The 17,232-nt window shown below is 41.8% G+C and overlaps 2 protein-coding genes across 2 annotated transcripts in view; one reads left to right on the top strand and one right to left on the bottom strand.

Moving 5' to 3' along the window:
• The window catches only part of septin8a (septin 8a), a 33,845-nt gene extending 20,061 nt beyond the window's left edge, over positions 1–13,784 (bottom strand). Inside the window, exons 1-4 of the mRNA XM_067608503.1 lie at positions 13,604–13,784; positions 4,066–4,180; positions 3,570–3,765; positions 386–572 (exon numbers count right to left, since the gene is read on the bottom strand). Coding sequence (XP_067464604.1) covers positions 386–572; positions 3,570–3,765; positions 4,066–4,180; positions 13,604–13,633 — 528 coding nt within the window. The 5' untranslated portion in view covers positions 13,634–13,784. The remainder of the gene's footprint in view (positions 1–385; positions 573–3,569; positions 3,766–4,065; positions 4,181–13,603) is intronic.
• Positions 13,785–14,837: 1,053 nt separating this feature from the next.
• LOC137195846 (ankyrin repeat domain-containing protein SOWAHA-like) lies at positions 14,838–17,018 on the top strand. The gene has a single exon (XM_067608501.1). It carries the CDS (start codon positions 15,372–15,374, stop codon positions 16,791–16,793), a length of 1,422 nt encoding a protein of 473 aa, XP_067464602.1. The 5' UTR covers positions 14,838–15,371; the 3' UTR covers positions 16,794–17,018.
• The last annotated feature ends 214 nt before the right edge of the window (positions 17,019–17,232 follow it).

Raw genomic sequence — 17,232 nt, 5'->3', positions numbered from 1 at the left:
AATATGTTGGCTTTTAAGTGTGACACTGCTGATATGTAGCAGATCTCCCCCAAAATCTCAGCTGCAGAAAGTCTAAATCCTTTTTCCACAGAAACAGCCAAATGAGTTCGCTCCCAAGAATGCCATGTGAACTTTTCCTGCAATCCTATATGTTGAAATGGAAGCTTTCATGTTCGTTTCTTATAGCTTATTCTTTCAGGACACAGAGAGTCCACACCCTGGGCGAAAAGATCAGGGATCTCCACATTTCAGTGAAATGCACACCAGTCACAGTGAAAGGGAGGCAGGATTTCAGCAACACTGATTAGTTACTCACAGACAGTTTGCCAAAGGGAAAGATCACAGCATAAATATTGATGTGCGAATGTGTGTCAGTTGTGTGTACCTTGCTGTCCAGTTTTTTCATAGTGACGAGGTCCAGAGACTTGAGTGAGTGTCCTGTCGGGGCGATGAAATAAAGGCAGATGTGGATCCTGGTGTCGTGGTAATTAAACAGCGAGCGTTTGATCTTCAGCTCTTCCTGTAGATAGTTTTCAAACTGGGTGTCAATGTAGTCAACGATGGGCTTGTAACTGTGAAGAGAGAGAGAGAGAGAAACTGTAAGGATTTATATCTGCGGGTAAGAGCATAAATGTTTGTCTTCTTATTCATGCGTTGGTAATGAATACAAAAGGAAATATGGACTTGTCACTGGGGAAATGAACCGAGACAGTTATGTTTTCAATAACTGTGCGATCTGACTTTATGCCAAGATCTCAGCTTTGAGCTGTACAAGCTTAGTGCTGCATGAAATTTGTGTTCAGCTTATGGGAGTTTGGTTGAAACAGAACACAGTGGCTGCACAACATCCTGTCCTCTCTCACAGCGCTGTGCTAGCCTTTGTAGCCTCCAGTATCACCGGTAAATCAGTGAAAATTAGGAATTTGCAAGTTGAAAACATCATTTTTTTTTAAGTATTTACTCATGAGTGCTTTAGATGTGCAGCTACAGAAACAAGACTAGAGAGGTACGTCAAATTTAACTCAATTCTGGATGTACAGGAATTCATCGAAAGCAAAGTCTGCATTTTGTGGCTTTTTTGTCCACAACACCCTGTATGACCTGCATTGCTAGTGGAGAACAACTCTGACCAGTACTCAAAGATAAAAACGGATTATTTTTTTAAGACACCACAACTGTCTGAACGCTGAATCAGATTCACCTTGTAAAGAGTTGAAAAACAGTATGCATCATTATAAATTAATTAGTAATATATCCTCACATGGCATTAACACATTGCTATTAACTGTGTTTCATGGCCGATATAGATTTTTCTTCCCATTACAATGCACTTTAACACACATTTACTGGCTATGAGTCAACAAAACACACAAGCTATTCTTAACAACTTTCAACCCCCAAACGGTCACCAGCCTGATTATGGTGGGTCATGAGAAACTTCTAAAGATGTTTTAGGCCACATTTACACCAGGCTTGTTTGGAGCATTAACTTACTTAGTTAAGACCATTAGAAACCAGCCACATACCTAACGGCATCACAGCTGCCTAACCTTTTTCGAGTGGAATGCTTGTGGTTTATTATACAAGTCTCACAATCGTAGCGTAGTTCGTAATTTCCACCGGCCTCGCCTCAAAATTACGCCACAAAAAAAAAAATGTTTTGAACAGATATTGCTGTAGTTCCCAAACAAACATGTGCACTGCTTATGTTATGTTGCTGTATTTGGGAACTCCACAAACCTCCTGTGCCTCATTGGTTCCAGCTGGTGTCACCACTGTTTTCACATTTCCTCCGTTTCTCATTCACAGGCCCACAAGCAAAAATGTTTAAAAATGGTTGCGGATCGAGCGATATCAAAACATCTGCGACACCTCCTGAATCAACATTACATCACACCGGTCGCAGGGACCCCCGGTGCTTCAAAGTGACTGGAGTGTGACCCGCAGGATTGGGCGTACAAGAAGTGTCTGCTACCATATTTGAAATCTATTACCTAAATTAACAGCTGAGATTACACAATGAACTTTGTGAAATCCTCAACACCGAGTCTTCCCACATTCTATTTCACAACTCAGAGTGAGACATAACTGCATCTTCCGCTAACACCGTGTTTACAGTCATCTGTCCTCTCCCTTCACATCTATCTTCAATCTTCTCTGTGGAATGCACCGACTCTGACCTTTTGGAGCTCTCTCAGTGTGCATTCGCAGTCTGCTGCAGGGTCTGTCCTTCAGCATGTTGGTTTATACGGCCTACAGAGAAAGCTCCTATCAAAGGGCGTGAGAGTGCTGCTTGCTTGCTGGCTGGGTCACAACATGAAAAACTCCATACCACAGCTGAATGTTCCAAAAATCCACCGTTTCCTCTTTATTACTGTCCCACCTCATCCTATTTCCATCCTACTGAGAAAAGAAGAATGTGCAGAAATCAAAGAAATCTGTTTCTCTCATTTGTATCCCTAGGCAACATGGACCTAATTTGGGCAAAACTATTGCGTTGTCTCTTTGCAAATAGAAAGTTGGGTTTGTAAAAGGATTCACAGGAAAAACTGTTGTTACACCAGTCTTGAGTCAAATGAAAAACAGACTAAGGCATGTGTTTTACGCATGATAAATAGAATTTGCCTCACGGGACAATGCAATGGGCTTCATGCAGGAACCACACCTACTAACGGATTTGTTCATAAGTGGCTCATACGATTGGTTTGAGAGAACTTGTCACATTCATCATTTTTTCTCGTACTTGGAGTTTTCCTTTAGGTACGAACAAAATGTACGAGTGGTCCTCCACAGAACAAAAACGCTGGTTCGAAGAATGATATCGCTTTCATGTGAATGAAGTTGTAGTTTAAATGTGTAATATGAAATAAAATGCTTGCCAATTTAGTTTCACAACTTTTTTTTTTTCCATTGGCTTCAATATTTTGGCATGAAAAAATTCTCACACTCAAACAATTGCTCTCATGGTTTCTATGTTAGTTGTGGTCCAGATGAAGATCCTTCATCATAATACATGGATCTCTATCAAAAAGATGTTATTTGGGGGTCAATTCCACCTGGGGAACCCCCCCGGCCTCCTCATGTCTCCCCTTGTTTCCTGTCTGTCTCTATATTGTCCACTGTCCAATAAAGAAAATGAAAAAAAAGGTGTTATCTGGAATCTAAACAGCTCCTTCGTTATGTCTGTCATGGTGCAGCTCTGCAATGATACAGCGTTGACAGCTGTAGTGATAACTTCTATTTTCTTTGGGTCCTTTAATACCACTACTGACCCTGCTAAATTTCTGTCTACTGGTTTTCAGCAAGATTTGCAAGGTGTGAAATTCTTTTTACTTTTGAGAGACATTTGTGAATGAAACTTGCCCACAAATGGAGCAGAGCAGGTAGCCGTATATAGCATTTTGGCTGTGCTAATTATGCTAATAATCATGCTCACGGGCAGGTAGCATTCATCAAGTTGAAACAAGCAAGTTAAAACGAGCTGAATCCAGCTTTGAACCCTCGTACAAGCGAGCCGCATGTACAAGAGGGAGCGAGGTTTAGGATGATAACATGAAAACGGTCTTCACCTATCCTCTTTGTTGATTTGATCACCGAAGCCAACAGTGTCGACAATGGTCAGTTTGAGGTGGACGTTGCTTTCTTGCAGGTCGTATGTTCTCGGCCGCAGGTACACGCCGTTCTGGTAATGGCTCGCCTCTTCGTTCTCAAACATGGTGTTGAAGAGCGTGTTCATTAACGTTGACTTGCCGATACCAGTCTCCCCTGTGGAGTAGAGAAAGACGAGACAGACAGGGAGAGAGTGTTAAATAGCTCAGTCACAGGGGAGTAATTCATCATGGCATTTTATTGCAGCGACACAAGTGGAGGCCTGTGCGTTTCTTTAAATGTCAGGAAAAACAACGCAAATTTGCTATTTTGCTGTAGTTAAACATGTTGTTTGGAAGGACACAAATCAAGTAGAGATTGGTTCGGTAGTTACGGCCTGGCATTTCTGTGAGTTGCTGATTGTAAACAATATTTAACACATTCTTTCACACACATTGCACACACGCTGGTACTTACCTACGCAGAGAATGTTAAAACAAAATCCCTGTGTGACCGATTTACTGACCAGTTGGTCAGGGAGGCTGTCAAATCCAACATGGCCGCCCAAGCTCAGGTTACGCTTCTCTTCATTCTGAGGGACACAAACAAAACAAAACATAACATGTGAGAAAAACATACCGGGGAGACATCAGTCAGAGGTAGAAAGAGCTGGGTGGTAGAGAGGCTGAAGCCTTCACATTCCTATGCAAATGAACATAAAAAGACCCTCCGCACATTCTGCAGATATAAAACCCATCGCCTAACATTATGAGTAAGGTAATCAGGGCCTGCAGTGAGGATGAGTTTCAAGAATAATCCTTCACAAGCATGAGAAACTACACACAGAGAGAAAAAGATGCACTTTAAAAAGACGCAACCGGAGGAAGGAACTCATTCAGAGATTTAATAGGGAGTATGGAAAATAAGTGTGTCTTCAGTTGGGAATGAAAATAAAAAATGTTCTAAGCTTTAAACAAGCATGAAAAGCTATAAACTGTTTTAATCACAGCTTAATCACATAATCATTTCAAAGCTACTCCTTTCTATTACTTCAGCGCTGAAAGGTCACGACAGCCACGAGCACAAGCAACGTGAATAAATGCTATAAAACCATTTCTTTTAATTAAGCTGCTATATCCTCATGTTTCCCCCAATACAAGCAGATTTAGTGCTACAAGCTGCTCTACACAAACCTGTAAACAAAACCAAAAATAATCTCCAATCATAACTGCAACAGTAAATCGTTGCAGAGACCATGCACAACTACTCTGTAATCAATCTGTATTTAGGAGAGAGTATCCTGGAACTAGAAGCTCGAAGATGAACAATATACAACCCGCTAAAGACGGACAGACAAAATGATCATGTTGTAAGCGTTTTAACCTTTGATCTCCCTTATCTAACCCATCTGACTGAGGGACAGACGGTCCGAGAGAGAGCGTGTTAGAGCTGTAAAGGGGGAACAGACAGCACCTTGAGATAAATGGGGCCACCCGAGCTCGTCTGGCTCAGCCACGAAGGGCTGCATACTTGAAGGCTGATGTCACTGAACACAGGCAGCCTGAGAGCAGAGCAGAGCTCAGCTGAACGCAACCAGACCGTACTGAACTGAGAGGTGGAGACAGGCTCTGCATACACAGTGGATAAGTTACAAACCTGACTGAACTGCACAATAAAAGGATGAGCATTGTGTGCGTATGTGTGTGTGTACGTATGAGGGGGGGGGGGGGGGAAGAGAAATAGGACTTAACGTCAGGCAGCACTGCTGGAGTAATCTGACATGAGCTGAGCTAGGCAATACTGAGCTGAGCTGCAGCACGCTGTGAGTTTATTGCATTAACACCTGTGTTCGGTAAAAAGAAAAATCAATACAAGCTGTAAATGTGATTTAAAATGTTGTAAAATGTAATTTTGTTTGTAAAACATCTAAAAAAAAAAGCTGAAGAAATGTATTTCATGGCGAGTCAGGTGGCAACATAGCCAGTCAAAACTGCTGTGGTTTCCTTATGGAACAATGTGTTCATAGATCTGGAAGTGAGGTTGTGTGTATGACTTTAAAAAAAAAAGTGCTAAAATAAGGGATGAAGCTCCAGCTCTCTAACACACTTTTAGATGTTTATTTGGAAAGGTTGTACTTCCAGTTTTTTTTTTTTTTTTTTATGACATCTCTTGTTCCTTTTGTGCTCAAATGCATTTACTGTAAGTGACTTTGGAAAAACATCTGCCAAATGAATGTGATGTAATGTTTGTGGTAGTCTGAAGCAGGTAGACAGGGATGAGGAAGAGGAAGAGAGGTCTGTTTTAACCACTTCAAATTTAGAGCTTGTTAAACAACATTAATGTTTCCCTCTGGTATTTAGCTTGCTGAATGAAACTTGTGGAGATATTCAGATAGACTGCTAGAGGGGGAGGGTGTGGCCTCTGGTATCAGGCCTGGAAGGAAACCGATGGAAATGACTCCCTGGATTCCTCACTGGTGTTTAAAATAGGGAAAACTTGACAATTTACATTAGGCTTTATTTATCCAGAGAAGGATAAATACAGGCCTACATGCTCATTTTCCATCAACACCCCATTTCGTATCCATTTACATGTGGCAGCTGTCTAACTGTACACAGTTGATGCATGGGCTTCTTGCTCAAGGACACCTTGACAACATTTTTCGTGCAAGTGGGGAATTCTTTGCGCCTCAAGTCTGGGAATTTACACTTCAGGTCACAAGCTTACTTCTGGAAGCTCACTGTGTCCCTTCATTATATATATGTGGACCTTTAGAGAAGCCTGGTCGATGTCACGGGGCGGGCTTGTGTCTTAAAAGGGGTTCTTTGACATTGTAAACCTTGTTTCTGGAGAAATTGGTCTAGACATACCAAACCACAATGGTGAAAATACTCAACTTCAGAAAAACAACAAAAGATCCTGACTCATAAATAATTCTTGGTTGACCTCCTGCACTGAATCAAACCACATAACACATGCGTGAGAGAGTGTGTGTGTGTGGGAACATAAGAGGCAGATGTGCCTGTGACTGAGGGCCACAAAAGGTTATGCAGACCTGACAAATAGTGTTATCTCTAAGGATCAGATGGAAGCTGCGACTAAACAGACTCGATCTGTGCGTGCGTATACTGGACTCAGTGTTGGAGAAGGAAGAAGAAGAAGTAAAATATTAATAGAGTAAAAGAACAAAGACGTTATCAGTGAAATATACTTAGCGTATCAAAGGCAAAGGTACTCATTCAGAAAAATTGCTCGTTGTTTGTTGGTGCAATATTATATAATATAGGCCTGTATATCATTTTGTTTTTAATTTAAACCAACTTGTTTGAAAGTGTTCTCGAAATTAGTGTCGCTCGAAACAAGAATGCACGAGGCAGGTCGCTGCATTAGTGTTACGAGAAATGAAACTTGATTTTAGAAAAAAACTTTAAACAAGTCGATTTGTATTGAAAACATGTTGTAAAATCTGTCTGCATTAGCAGATTTGTTTTTTTCTTAAAGGAATTAAGACTTTAAGGATTTAACAGAGTCAGATGATTTGATAAGAAGCAGATTTCGTGCGCTGAACAATGCATCATGTTATAGAGGCCGATCATATGTTTTGTATGAAAAATTAAACAATTACAGATTCTACTTGTCAAAATGTTCAAACTGTAGCGCAGTAAAAAGTACAATATTTGCCTTTGAAACACTGACTAGATTTGGGAGGATTCTTGCATTTAAGTCTATGTGTTCATGTAGAGATATATCATCATGTAAAAAAACCTTATATTTCCATTTTTGGTCATTTTCTTGTTTTCACTTTGGCAAAAGAATTACATAGTTTCACTATAAATTAAGCCTTTTCCATCTTCTGAAGTGCTGTTAAAAACAGCCTGGATTATTCTAACAATGCATCACCAAGCTAAAAATAAATCTGTCTTAAGTCCCAAAACATTTACTTTTACTGACAAGAGCATAACAACACCCATCATCAGCTAATCCAGGGTGTACAAGCAGCAGGCGGGAGCTATCAGGGAAACTTTGAGGCATCTGTGTGTCCGTCCACCCGAGCTGGTTCAGAGAAGAGAAGAGCAGCAGCACGAAGTATGACAGGAATGAAAAGCCTCTGGTTAACTGTCCCAGGGTGAGGAAACAACACGGTTCCCAGGCCACCGTATCGCCAGGCCAACAGGAAATGGCTGCACGAAAGGGGCCCCAGGTGGCTCGAAGTGAAATGAGGCGCAAACCATATAGGCTAGTTTGCAATGTTGTGGGTTTGTAGCTGACTGATGTGAACCGCCATTTTCCTGTCAAAGATGGGCTTTTTTTTTTTCACAGTAGACATTTTAACATGTCACATATAGAGAAGTACAGGTGTAGTAATAAGTGGTGTTACATTTCTGATTAAATAATAGGTCGTTTAGTCTATCAAATGTCAGAAAATAGTGAAAAAAGTCCTCTCACAGCCAATTCTCACACTTTTTCCTCAATAAGTTATCCAAACAGTTAATCAATGATACTAATCATTTAAAAACTAGAGCAGTCTTGTAACTGAAACTCAATAAAACAAATAAAACATCACAAAAATAAGTGAATAAGCTCCAGACAACTTTCTGAAAAGGTTACATAAATATGTGACGCAGATCAAACCTGAGGGGCAAAACCGAGATCTGTTATAAGCATCCATCACTCCACTGAAACACATTTTCAGCAAACAGCCCTCATATGACCTTAAATTCTCCTATCAGTCGTTCTCTCCTTCTCCAGACCCCCCCCCCCCCCCTGCTGTCTGTCTATCCCCTACTCTGCTTTCTTCTAGCCTTCTAACCTCCATCCCCACCTGAATTGTGTCTGACTTGGGTTTGCAGCTTTAATTCTGCCTCAGTGAGCCTTCAGCTGACCAGCAGCAGCAGCAACATGACAGACTGAAACACACACACACACACACACACACACACACACACACACACACACACACACACACACACACACACAGCTGCGGATGATGCTCGTGTGTGTGTGCGTGTGTGTGTGGTGGGTGAAATACACCGAGGGAAAAGCTTTGAAAAGGCTTCAAATATTTAAAATAACTTGAGGTGCAGAACAGGTTTGCTTTAAATGTTGTGTTTTCACATTAAAATTTAAAAAGAGGGCAGATCAGCTGCTAGGTAGTATTCCATATTTTCATAAAAGGGATTTTTTTCCCCCCTTTGAGCCAATCAAAGAGCATTTCTGACAGTAACACTGACTTCTCTATTTGACTTCACTTGACAGTAGAATCAGGACTGAAACTGAGGACTCGAGCTAAGCTGACATTGTAACACCTCTAGGACATGAAAATGTACCTTGACAACAAATGAAAGTACTGGCTTATGTCAGGACTTATGTACTGTACTCAGTTTGTTTTTAAATCATGACTCATCCCATTAGCCTGTTGTGGTTGATTAGAAAGTTGGGGAAACTAAGTCTAAATTGTACTGCAAGCGACAAACGCTTTATTTGGTGTTGAGAGCAGATGTGTGGGTTTGGGGTCTTCTGGAGACGCTGCGGGCCTGATTCTATTCAGCATCCGTGAGGGGAGAAGGCCACATGACAACCTCAATGACAAACCCACATGCAGACAAGATACTCTTTCTATGAGGTGGGTGGTTACTGGTGCTTCCTGTCCACGGGGACGGTCGTGTAGATTTATGCAAGTGTAGCTTCACGTCCTCTACAGTGTCGTCGTGTTTTTGACATCTGAAAGGGTTTTTTTAAATTAATGTGCATTATGTGTGAATGTTAAATCATCAAACAATTAAAATATTTGAATGAGATGTTTTTGCAGTGTTGTTAGCTCTAACCACACCTACATATTTTGCCATTGTGTGCTGCTATAGTCATTCTCCTGCTGCCACTTGTACTAGAAAACTAGTTTACTATCTTATCTATATGCTCGTTCTCCCTCTTGTCTCACACTCGTGCAGAACAACTGCTCAGCCTCATTACTCATCTGACGCCCAACAGGAAAGACGAAAAAATGAGCGAGACAGGCGGGAGAGGAGACAGGAACTATTTTATAAGACAGATATACAGCACATTCATCTTTATAGGGCTTTTTTTTTTTTTTTTAAATCCTCTCTGTCACTGGACTGAGAGAAAAAACACACAAAAAATATATTTGTCTATGTCAGTCAGCTGTCAGCCACAAGCTAAAAGATTTGTGTTTTCTTTATGTATTACAGGTAAAACTTCTGGATCTGATGAGCTTTTCTTTCTCACATCTATGCATGTTAAATCTTTCACACATGCTAACACTAACTAAGATTAAAAAGTACTCTAGCTTCAAGATCTAGACCAGTTATGCGTGTCATTAAATGCTGTTGGTAAAGACAACATCAAGGAGGCGAAATTGATTTAATGACACACTGCTCACTTAAAAATAATTTGGAGAGGACTTTAAGTAAGTAATAGAACAAATCTTATGTGGGTTAATATGAGGCATGAATGGAACGATGGATACTAATTGAAATGTGACATATGTAACTCTGGGAATTAACAGGAACTTAGTGTTTTGTGTCTTTTTTGGATGCAGCAAAACTGTTTTTCATCATGATTTATTATTGCATGTGGAGATAGGACTGAGTAGTCAGAGAGAATAAGAGATTTCTTGCATTGTGCAAAGACAGTTTTGAGTTGAAAGACGTTTTCCCTTATTCTAGCTTTCTCATTGACATTTACAGACGTCACAACCGACTGAATTTGCAGAGGATGTGCTATTTTAAAGTAAAGACTGTCAGATAAATGACCGTTGCTTTCTTTTACTTTCTGTTTTGTCTTCCCTGGTAGCACTGGCTCAGCTAGGTCAGGGTGAATGAGCCAAGATCGACTGGATTTGAGCATTCACATACAAGCCTCTTGCAAGTTGCATAGTTCGGAATCCAAATGTCCATGTGGCCAAGAAGATCTGAAAAAAACGTGACTCTGTGCAGCCTTCTCATTGTCCACACTGATGGGAAAAGAGCATCCATATCCCATGTGACGCAAATAAAACTAAAAAATTAGGACAGTTTGAACTGCAGAACCAAACTTTCAACAACGTCCGTGACTGCTGATGGATTCACCGGGTGCCACTGGGATCAAACGTGACCTACAGGTTACGGGTCAGTCTCTAACCTCAGTGTGGACTACGTTTTATTTTAAACTTTCCTTCATTCACGATCAAGACAAACAGGCATCGAAATCTTCATTCAGCTTTTTCCAACATCACGTGGAAAGCTATTTCAATCTTAATGCATCACAATTTTGGGTTCCAAACCCTGTCTTTGAGAAACAACGCAACAGCCTGTTCTATGGAAGGATATTGACTCATCACCGCAGCAGCTGCAGCTCTGCTGTCGTCATTCACCCACAACACTGAATTTGACATGCTGGACTCCAGGCAGTTCTGGGCTGTATGTTCTATATACAGCTAACATCACTGATGACACACAACGGTCTGCATACTCAATCAGCAATCTGACCTGAGCAACATACAGCTGAAGGCGCTGGCTGAGGATTGAAGGAAGGCGTTTTAAAGGACCAGCGTGTAGGAATTAGTGGCATCTAGAGGTGAGGGTGCAGATTGCAACCAGCTGAACACCGCCCTCCTTACCCTCCCATTCAAAGCGTGTAGGAGAACCTACGGTGGCCACGAAATTTGTAAAAAAAGCAAAAGACCCTCTCTAGAGCTTTAGTTTGTCCATTCTGGGCTACTCTAGAAACATGGCGGCGCAACATGTCGGGCTCTGTGGAAGAAGACTCGCTCCCTCTGTAGCTATAAAGGGCTCATTCTAAGGTTACGAAAGCACAACAATTCAGGTACACAAATTAAAACAGACTGATGAATATTATATTCCATTTCTGCCAATAGATCCCTTAAATCTTACACACTGGTCCTTTAAGTCCTAGAATGTGTTTAAATTAAACAAATAGACTGAATTCACTAAATAAAACTGTAACTATAGCACATATGTAGATAATGTATTCACAAGTTAACATCACTGTCTGCACAAACAGACTAGCTGCTGTTTTAAAGAGCAAGCAACTTGTCCCCATAATTCCACATTCCACATCTCTTGCCTTTAAGCACCTCATGAAGCTAATTTCATGATGCATGCAGGCCTCAGGGGAGAGACAATGCTCTTCAGGATCAGTAAGCACTCTACATGGTAAATACGTTGTAGGCCATTTCATTACATAACCATTTAAATGAACAGCATTCTTTTGTATATGCTACACACACTCTAAAGCAATCGATGGGTGAAAACAATAGAAGTTGTTGGTTAGTTGGCTACATTGATCGCCTCATGTGGCTCTGGCCTAGAAAGGTATCCCAAAGCTACGGTCTACATCGGATGGGATTGACTTGTGCCAACAATGCAACCAACCACACATCCCTATCAATAGCTGCACGTAATTAACAGCGTCCCCATTCCACAAACTGCCAGGCAAGCACGTCAGTTTGTTCAATATGGTCTCACTTAGTTCTGAAAGTTAGACAGGAAGTCAGGCAAGCAGCACACTGGCCTGTTTCACTGCATTCTCAGTATTTTTCTCATTAATCAATTCCCCAATTTTGTATTCCAAAAGAGACATTTTAGAAAAAAATCGTCCGTCTGCAATATCTTCTGCACCCTACTCTTTCTTGGACACCTTCCTAATTTAAGAAACGCCAAGTGTGCAATATCCTCTGCACCCTCCTTTTGGTTCCTATCCCTTCTTCACAGACATGTGTTACACCAATAAGTGGTAGGAGTGGCACCGGAGTGTGCTCTTAATCTCTTTATCCTTGCAACTCAGTGCTGCTTACTGTCCAATTCACCACAGCAAGGATCTCTCCAAGCATCTGCGTAAAAGTTAATCACACTCTTTAAATCCCCTCCTGTGCATTTGCCTTGTCACTACCGTATCGTTTCTGCATTGACATACACTTCGTTGGGTGATTGTCTGTGAAGTCTTCACATTAAACTCCAACATACAGTGCCGATTATATTACTGTATTGTTTTTTTCTGTAATGTATTGCATCACCTTGCCGTACCTGCAGGATCACACCTGACTTACAGCAGGGCTTGCCACTATGACAGTAACACAGGATGCATTCCTTTCATCTAATTCAACTAAAAGAAAATGCCCAACCTATTACTGTGATATGCAAATTTACAGAGACTAGAGAAATACAGGCTATCAGCAATGTAGCCAGAGCTTCCTTTTAGCATCTGGCTGTGAAACACAGCTGTAAATATCACATTATGAGACAAGAAAGTGGACTACAAGTTTAATTTTACATCCCTGAACAGGAAGTTAAAATGAAACCTCATCACAGCACGTTGTTTGGTCTTACTAATACTTAGTTGTGCCAGGTAATTCATCACAATATCGCAGTTTAACACAATAGAAGTGCACTTTTTTTTTTTTTTTTTTATTACACCTTATAGGGATTTCAAGTGTGTCCCTGCTGCACAGCTGCGAGTTTATAACGACCGCATCCTACTTTGTAGTGCTTTAATCTGCTAGCTAGCTAACTGTGATATGATAAATTATTTTATCCTTCCTAAATGTCAACAGTTAACTACAATGTTAATAGTGCCATTCACTACACCCGTATGTTCAGCAGCGCAAACATGGGTGGAAACGCAATTGCTGAATAAAACGTTACAGGCCACGACATTAAAATAATCAGTCAACAATAGCAACGTCATCTTAATTTGTGTTAGTTGACTGAAAGACGCCCGGTTACCATCACAGAAATCACTTCCACCATCTCGGCTGAGCCCACATTACAGGCTTCAAAAGCGGGGGAGGCTTCATAGCTAACATACCCCCACCACCCACCACCACCATACACACACACACACACACACAGCAGCGACATTAACACACACACACACACACACACACACACTTTTACTAATCGCAACCACCAAGTATTCCCGTGGCTGCACTTGCAATGTTTTTACTTCCAAAAGAGAGACAGAGAGAGAAAGGGCTACGGACGTCGTGGCGTTTACTCACCGAAAATACGTCAACGTCCGTGGCAGCCATGGTGCGGAATGTATGGTGTTGGTGTGCTAAGCAGACTGAGAAGGGGCGAAAGGGAGCAGCCCTCGTCTCTCCGTGCTGGCCTGCTAAACTACTGAGCTGAGCTGACAGAGATAGGAAGAGAGGGACACAAGACGGAGAAGAGCTGGAAGCTGGGCAGGGAGGGAGGGAGGGAGGCCACTGACGAGCTCGGCGGCAAGATGGTTCACTGATACTTCGCTCCTGCTTCGCTCGGGAAGGCTAAATCGTTTCTTTTCTTCGTTTCTACTTCGACTAGGATTAAACGAAAGTGTAAAAAAGCTTCTTGGATTTAGCTAAAAAAAATAAAGTGTAGCTAATAGCTAAGTGAAAGAGATAGATAGAGTCAGACAAAGTTATCAGTTTGGTAGTTTGGCAGATACGCCTGTCTTGCGCGTGCGCACTACGCGGGTGTCATATATTTAAGGAATATTCACGATTTATTCTAATCAGCTTCTTTTTTCATTAATTAGAAAGAGTGTTTGACGAATGAAGGTTTCTATATTATGAATTTGGAGCAGTTTAAAGTCGCCTCGAAGCGTTTCCGGGGCCTTCTAACGGTCAACGTTTAGTCGTACGTTAGAGCAGAGCGTGAACTATCTTGACGCGAGGTTTACATCTTTGGGCAGGACAGATACGTTACAATATGGCCACTTCTAAGGAGCTCCCATTCAGTCCAGGAATGTCACGCTGCACACACTGCAAGCCAGGACAGGAGTGAGCAGCACCGCAGAGCGACAGGAGGGGAGTGTGGAAGTATGTGTGTCAGTGTTAAAATACCTCATCATCACATCGGTGTAGCCATCCGTGGATGTTTTCAGTGCATTACTATTTAAATGAAGTAATGAGGTCACAGATTGGTTTAATAAGAATGTGACTCAGCCAATCAGAGCAAGCCATATTATTGTTGTTTCTACTAGACTCCAATTAATAAACAAAACAAAAAAAAATCGTGCTTGTGACATTGGTGCATAGGGTTATTTTATTTTATTTATTTATTTTTTTGTAGAATACAGTTTACATTAAATATTTGCACAATTTGTGTTTTTATGAGCCCAACCAACACTGGAGCTTTGAGTTAGATATTTGTTAATTGTCAATAGCTGTTAATTGTAGGACTATATATTCGCCAATATTCGTTTAATGAAATAAACAAATGTTTTTTTTTTAATTAAAAAAATTCCTTAAATGTGTCCATTAAAGAATTGTGACCACAATTTCAAATGAGCGTGTACATTTGAAATACACACACAAGCAGCAGGGAGCCAATAAACCTGCTATTATTGTGTATAACTCTTCATGTGAGCTCCAATAACCCTGAAAAGTATAAGCTTCCTATATGTAAATCCATGCAATATGTCTTTCAAATGATTTCTTATTTACATGTAGCCTCTAGATAATAGTTCAGTTGGTTTTCATCCAGGATTACCAGAGTCTTTAAGTTCATTCAAGTTTACCTGTGACAGAATAAACTGCAGCTGGATGCATTTTTAGCAGTTGAAAAGTGTTTTTGAAGAAAGCTACTTTGCCTACAAGGTCTGCATATATTATTCAAATTATGTCCACGTCTGCACAATCCATCCCCGGAAAGAGGCTCATTGTAGGGTGGAGAGAAGCGCGCGGCCAGGTGAGGGCTGTGGTGCTCACACCAGAACAAAGGTGCAACAGGACATTGCGCGGAGTTACAAGCTGTAACCTTTAAACACACAGTTTTCTTAAAAAAATGGAGCTGACACAAGAATCCATCCTATCTTTGCTGCTGGCGGAGGGTGGCAAAGTGAAAAAAACGGACTTGGTGGGTAAGTTTAAAGGTTCAGTAGACTGCGACGATCCCGCAGAAAGACAACAGAACAGGGAGCTTTTTAAGACCTTCGTCAACAACGTCGCCTTCGTCAAAGAAATCGACGGTGTCCGGTACGTGGTCGTCAGGAAACAGTATCAGAAGTTACTGGAGGGCGTCCAGACTGCGGGCAGCCATGTGGAGAAGACTGGAAATGAAGATATCCCGCTGACAGGTGAGCAGCAGCGCCCACCTTCGCGCACAGAGAAGACTGAGAGGTCTGAGGATGCAGGAGAGGAGAGCTCAGCTGTTTCTGAAGCTGATGAAGAAGAGGCAAGTGACAATCCTACAGAATCACTCTCTCCTATAGAGCTGGCATTGCAGAGAAGCAAATTTACGGAATTTAAAGTTAAAAGAATGCTGAATTTTGAGGTCCAAAATCAGGAAACAAATACAGACAGTTGCTCAAGAATGGGTGTAAATACACCTTCCACCAGCATCCAGAGTAAACCATTTGGCTTGCCTTTGAGAATGCCACCCACCACCAGGATTGAGATCCGAAAACTGAAAGCAGACCCGGATGAGCCTCCTGAAAGTCCAAAACTAGATGTCTGCAGGAACAAAAGGAGGCCTTCTTCAGTGGAGACGGGTAGCGCTGTCAGCTCACCCCAGCTGAGGCGGGCGGTGAAGAGCACCAAGGCGTCAGAGGAGCCCAAAGAGACAAGGGTTCCCTCCATGGTTCCCCTGGAGCACTCAGAGCACGAATGGCTGGTCAAGTGTGCGGCCGGACACTGGAGCCAGGTTTACGGGCTGCTGCTGACGGACAACCAGCTGGCAGAGAAGAGGGACTTTATGTCAGGGTTCACTGCCCTGCACTGGGCTGCCAAGTGTGGAAACAGTGAAATGCTTGTTAAGATTATCGACATATCCAGGAAAGGAGGGGTTGACATTGACGTTAACGCAAAGACACACGGCGGATACACTCCCTTGCACATCGCGGCTTTGCACGACCAGGAGTACATCCTGGCCATGCTGGTGAAGGAGTTCGGGGCCGACGCAAACATCAGGGACAACTGCGGGAAGAAGGCCTACCACTATCTGCACAAAGGCGTTTCTGAGACTGTGAGAGAGATGCTGGGAGGACCCAAACCCCAGCAGGCTCACAACAGGGTCCCGCAAGAGAAAGATGAGCTGGACCTGCTCCCAGATCTCACCAAGGGCCTGCATTCAATAAGCCGTCTCTTCCAGCCACACGTGACAGGCCACAAGAAGAAGTACAAGCAGAGGCCAAGACTTTCCTCCATGAGCGATGACCCCGGCGAGGAACGGGAAGACGGCTGTAAAATGTCCCAGTGGGTGCTGTGAGTCGTCCTCTTACTCACCGTCTGTGGTTTCCTGAAGGCATCATCACTTCAGTCTGTCTCTCTGCGGCTCAGCTTGAGGAGAGAGTCGGATTCTAAAATGAAAGCCGAACTTAATTATCTTATAATGTTTCAGTTTCAGTTAGTTATTTCTGTGAAGTTGTGCCATGTATTCCCATATATTTATTGTGATTTTAAATGGACTGCATAAAGAACAAATCAGACATCACACTATTCTTTTTATTGTCTTTTCACAATGTTTCATTCATCCTTTTATGGATAACTTGATTGTTTTCTTGAAGAGAATCTTTCTTAATTTATTTTTGATTTAAAAACTTGAATCAGCGCTATGATGAATTTAATCCCAAAACAAAGGAAGTCTGTTACTGATTTAACAGAAGGATCAAGACTTGACTTGTTTTCTTGTGCTCATCTCTGAGTAA

This window comes from Thunnus thynnus, chromosome 13 (genome assembly GCF_963924715.1).
Source record: "Thunnus thynnus chromosome 13, fThuThy2.1, whole genome shotgun sequence".
Taxonomy (NCBI): domain Eukaryota; kingdom Metazoa; phylum Chordata; class Actinopteri; order Scombriformes; family Scombridae; genus Thunnus; species Thunnus thynnus.
Note: the sequence above shows the minus strand (reverse complement) of the source record. Positions and strands in the feature narration are given on the sequence as shown.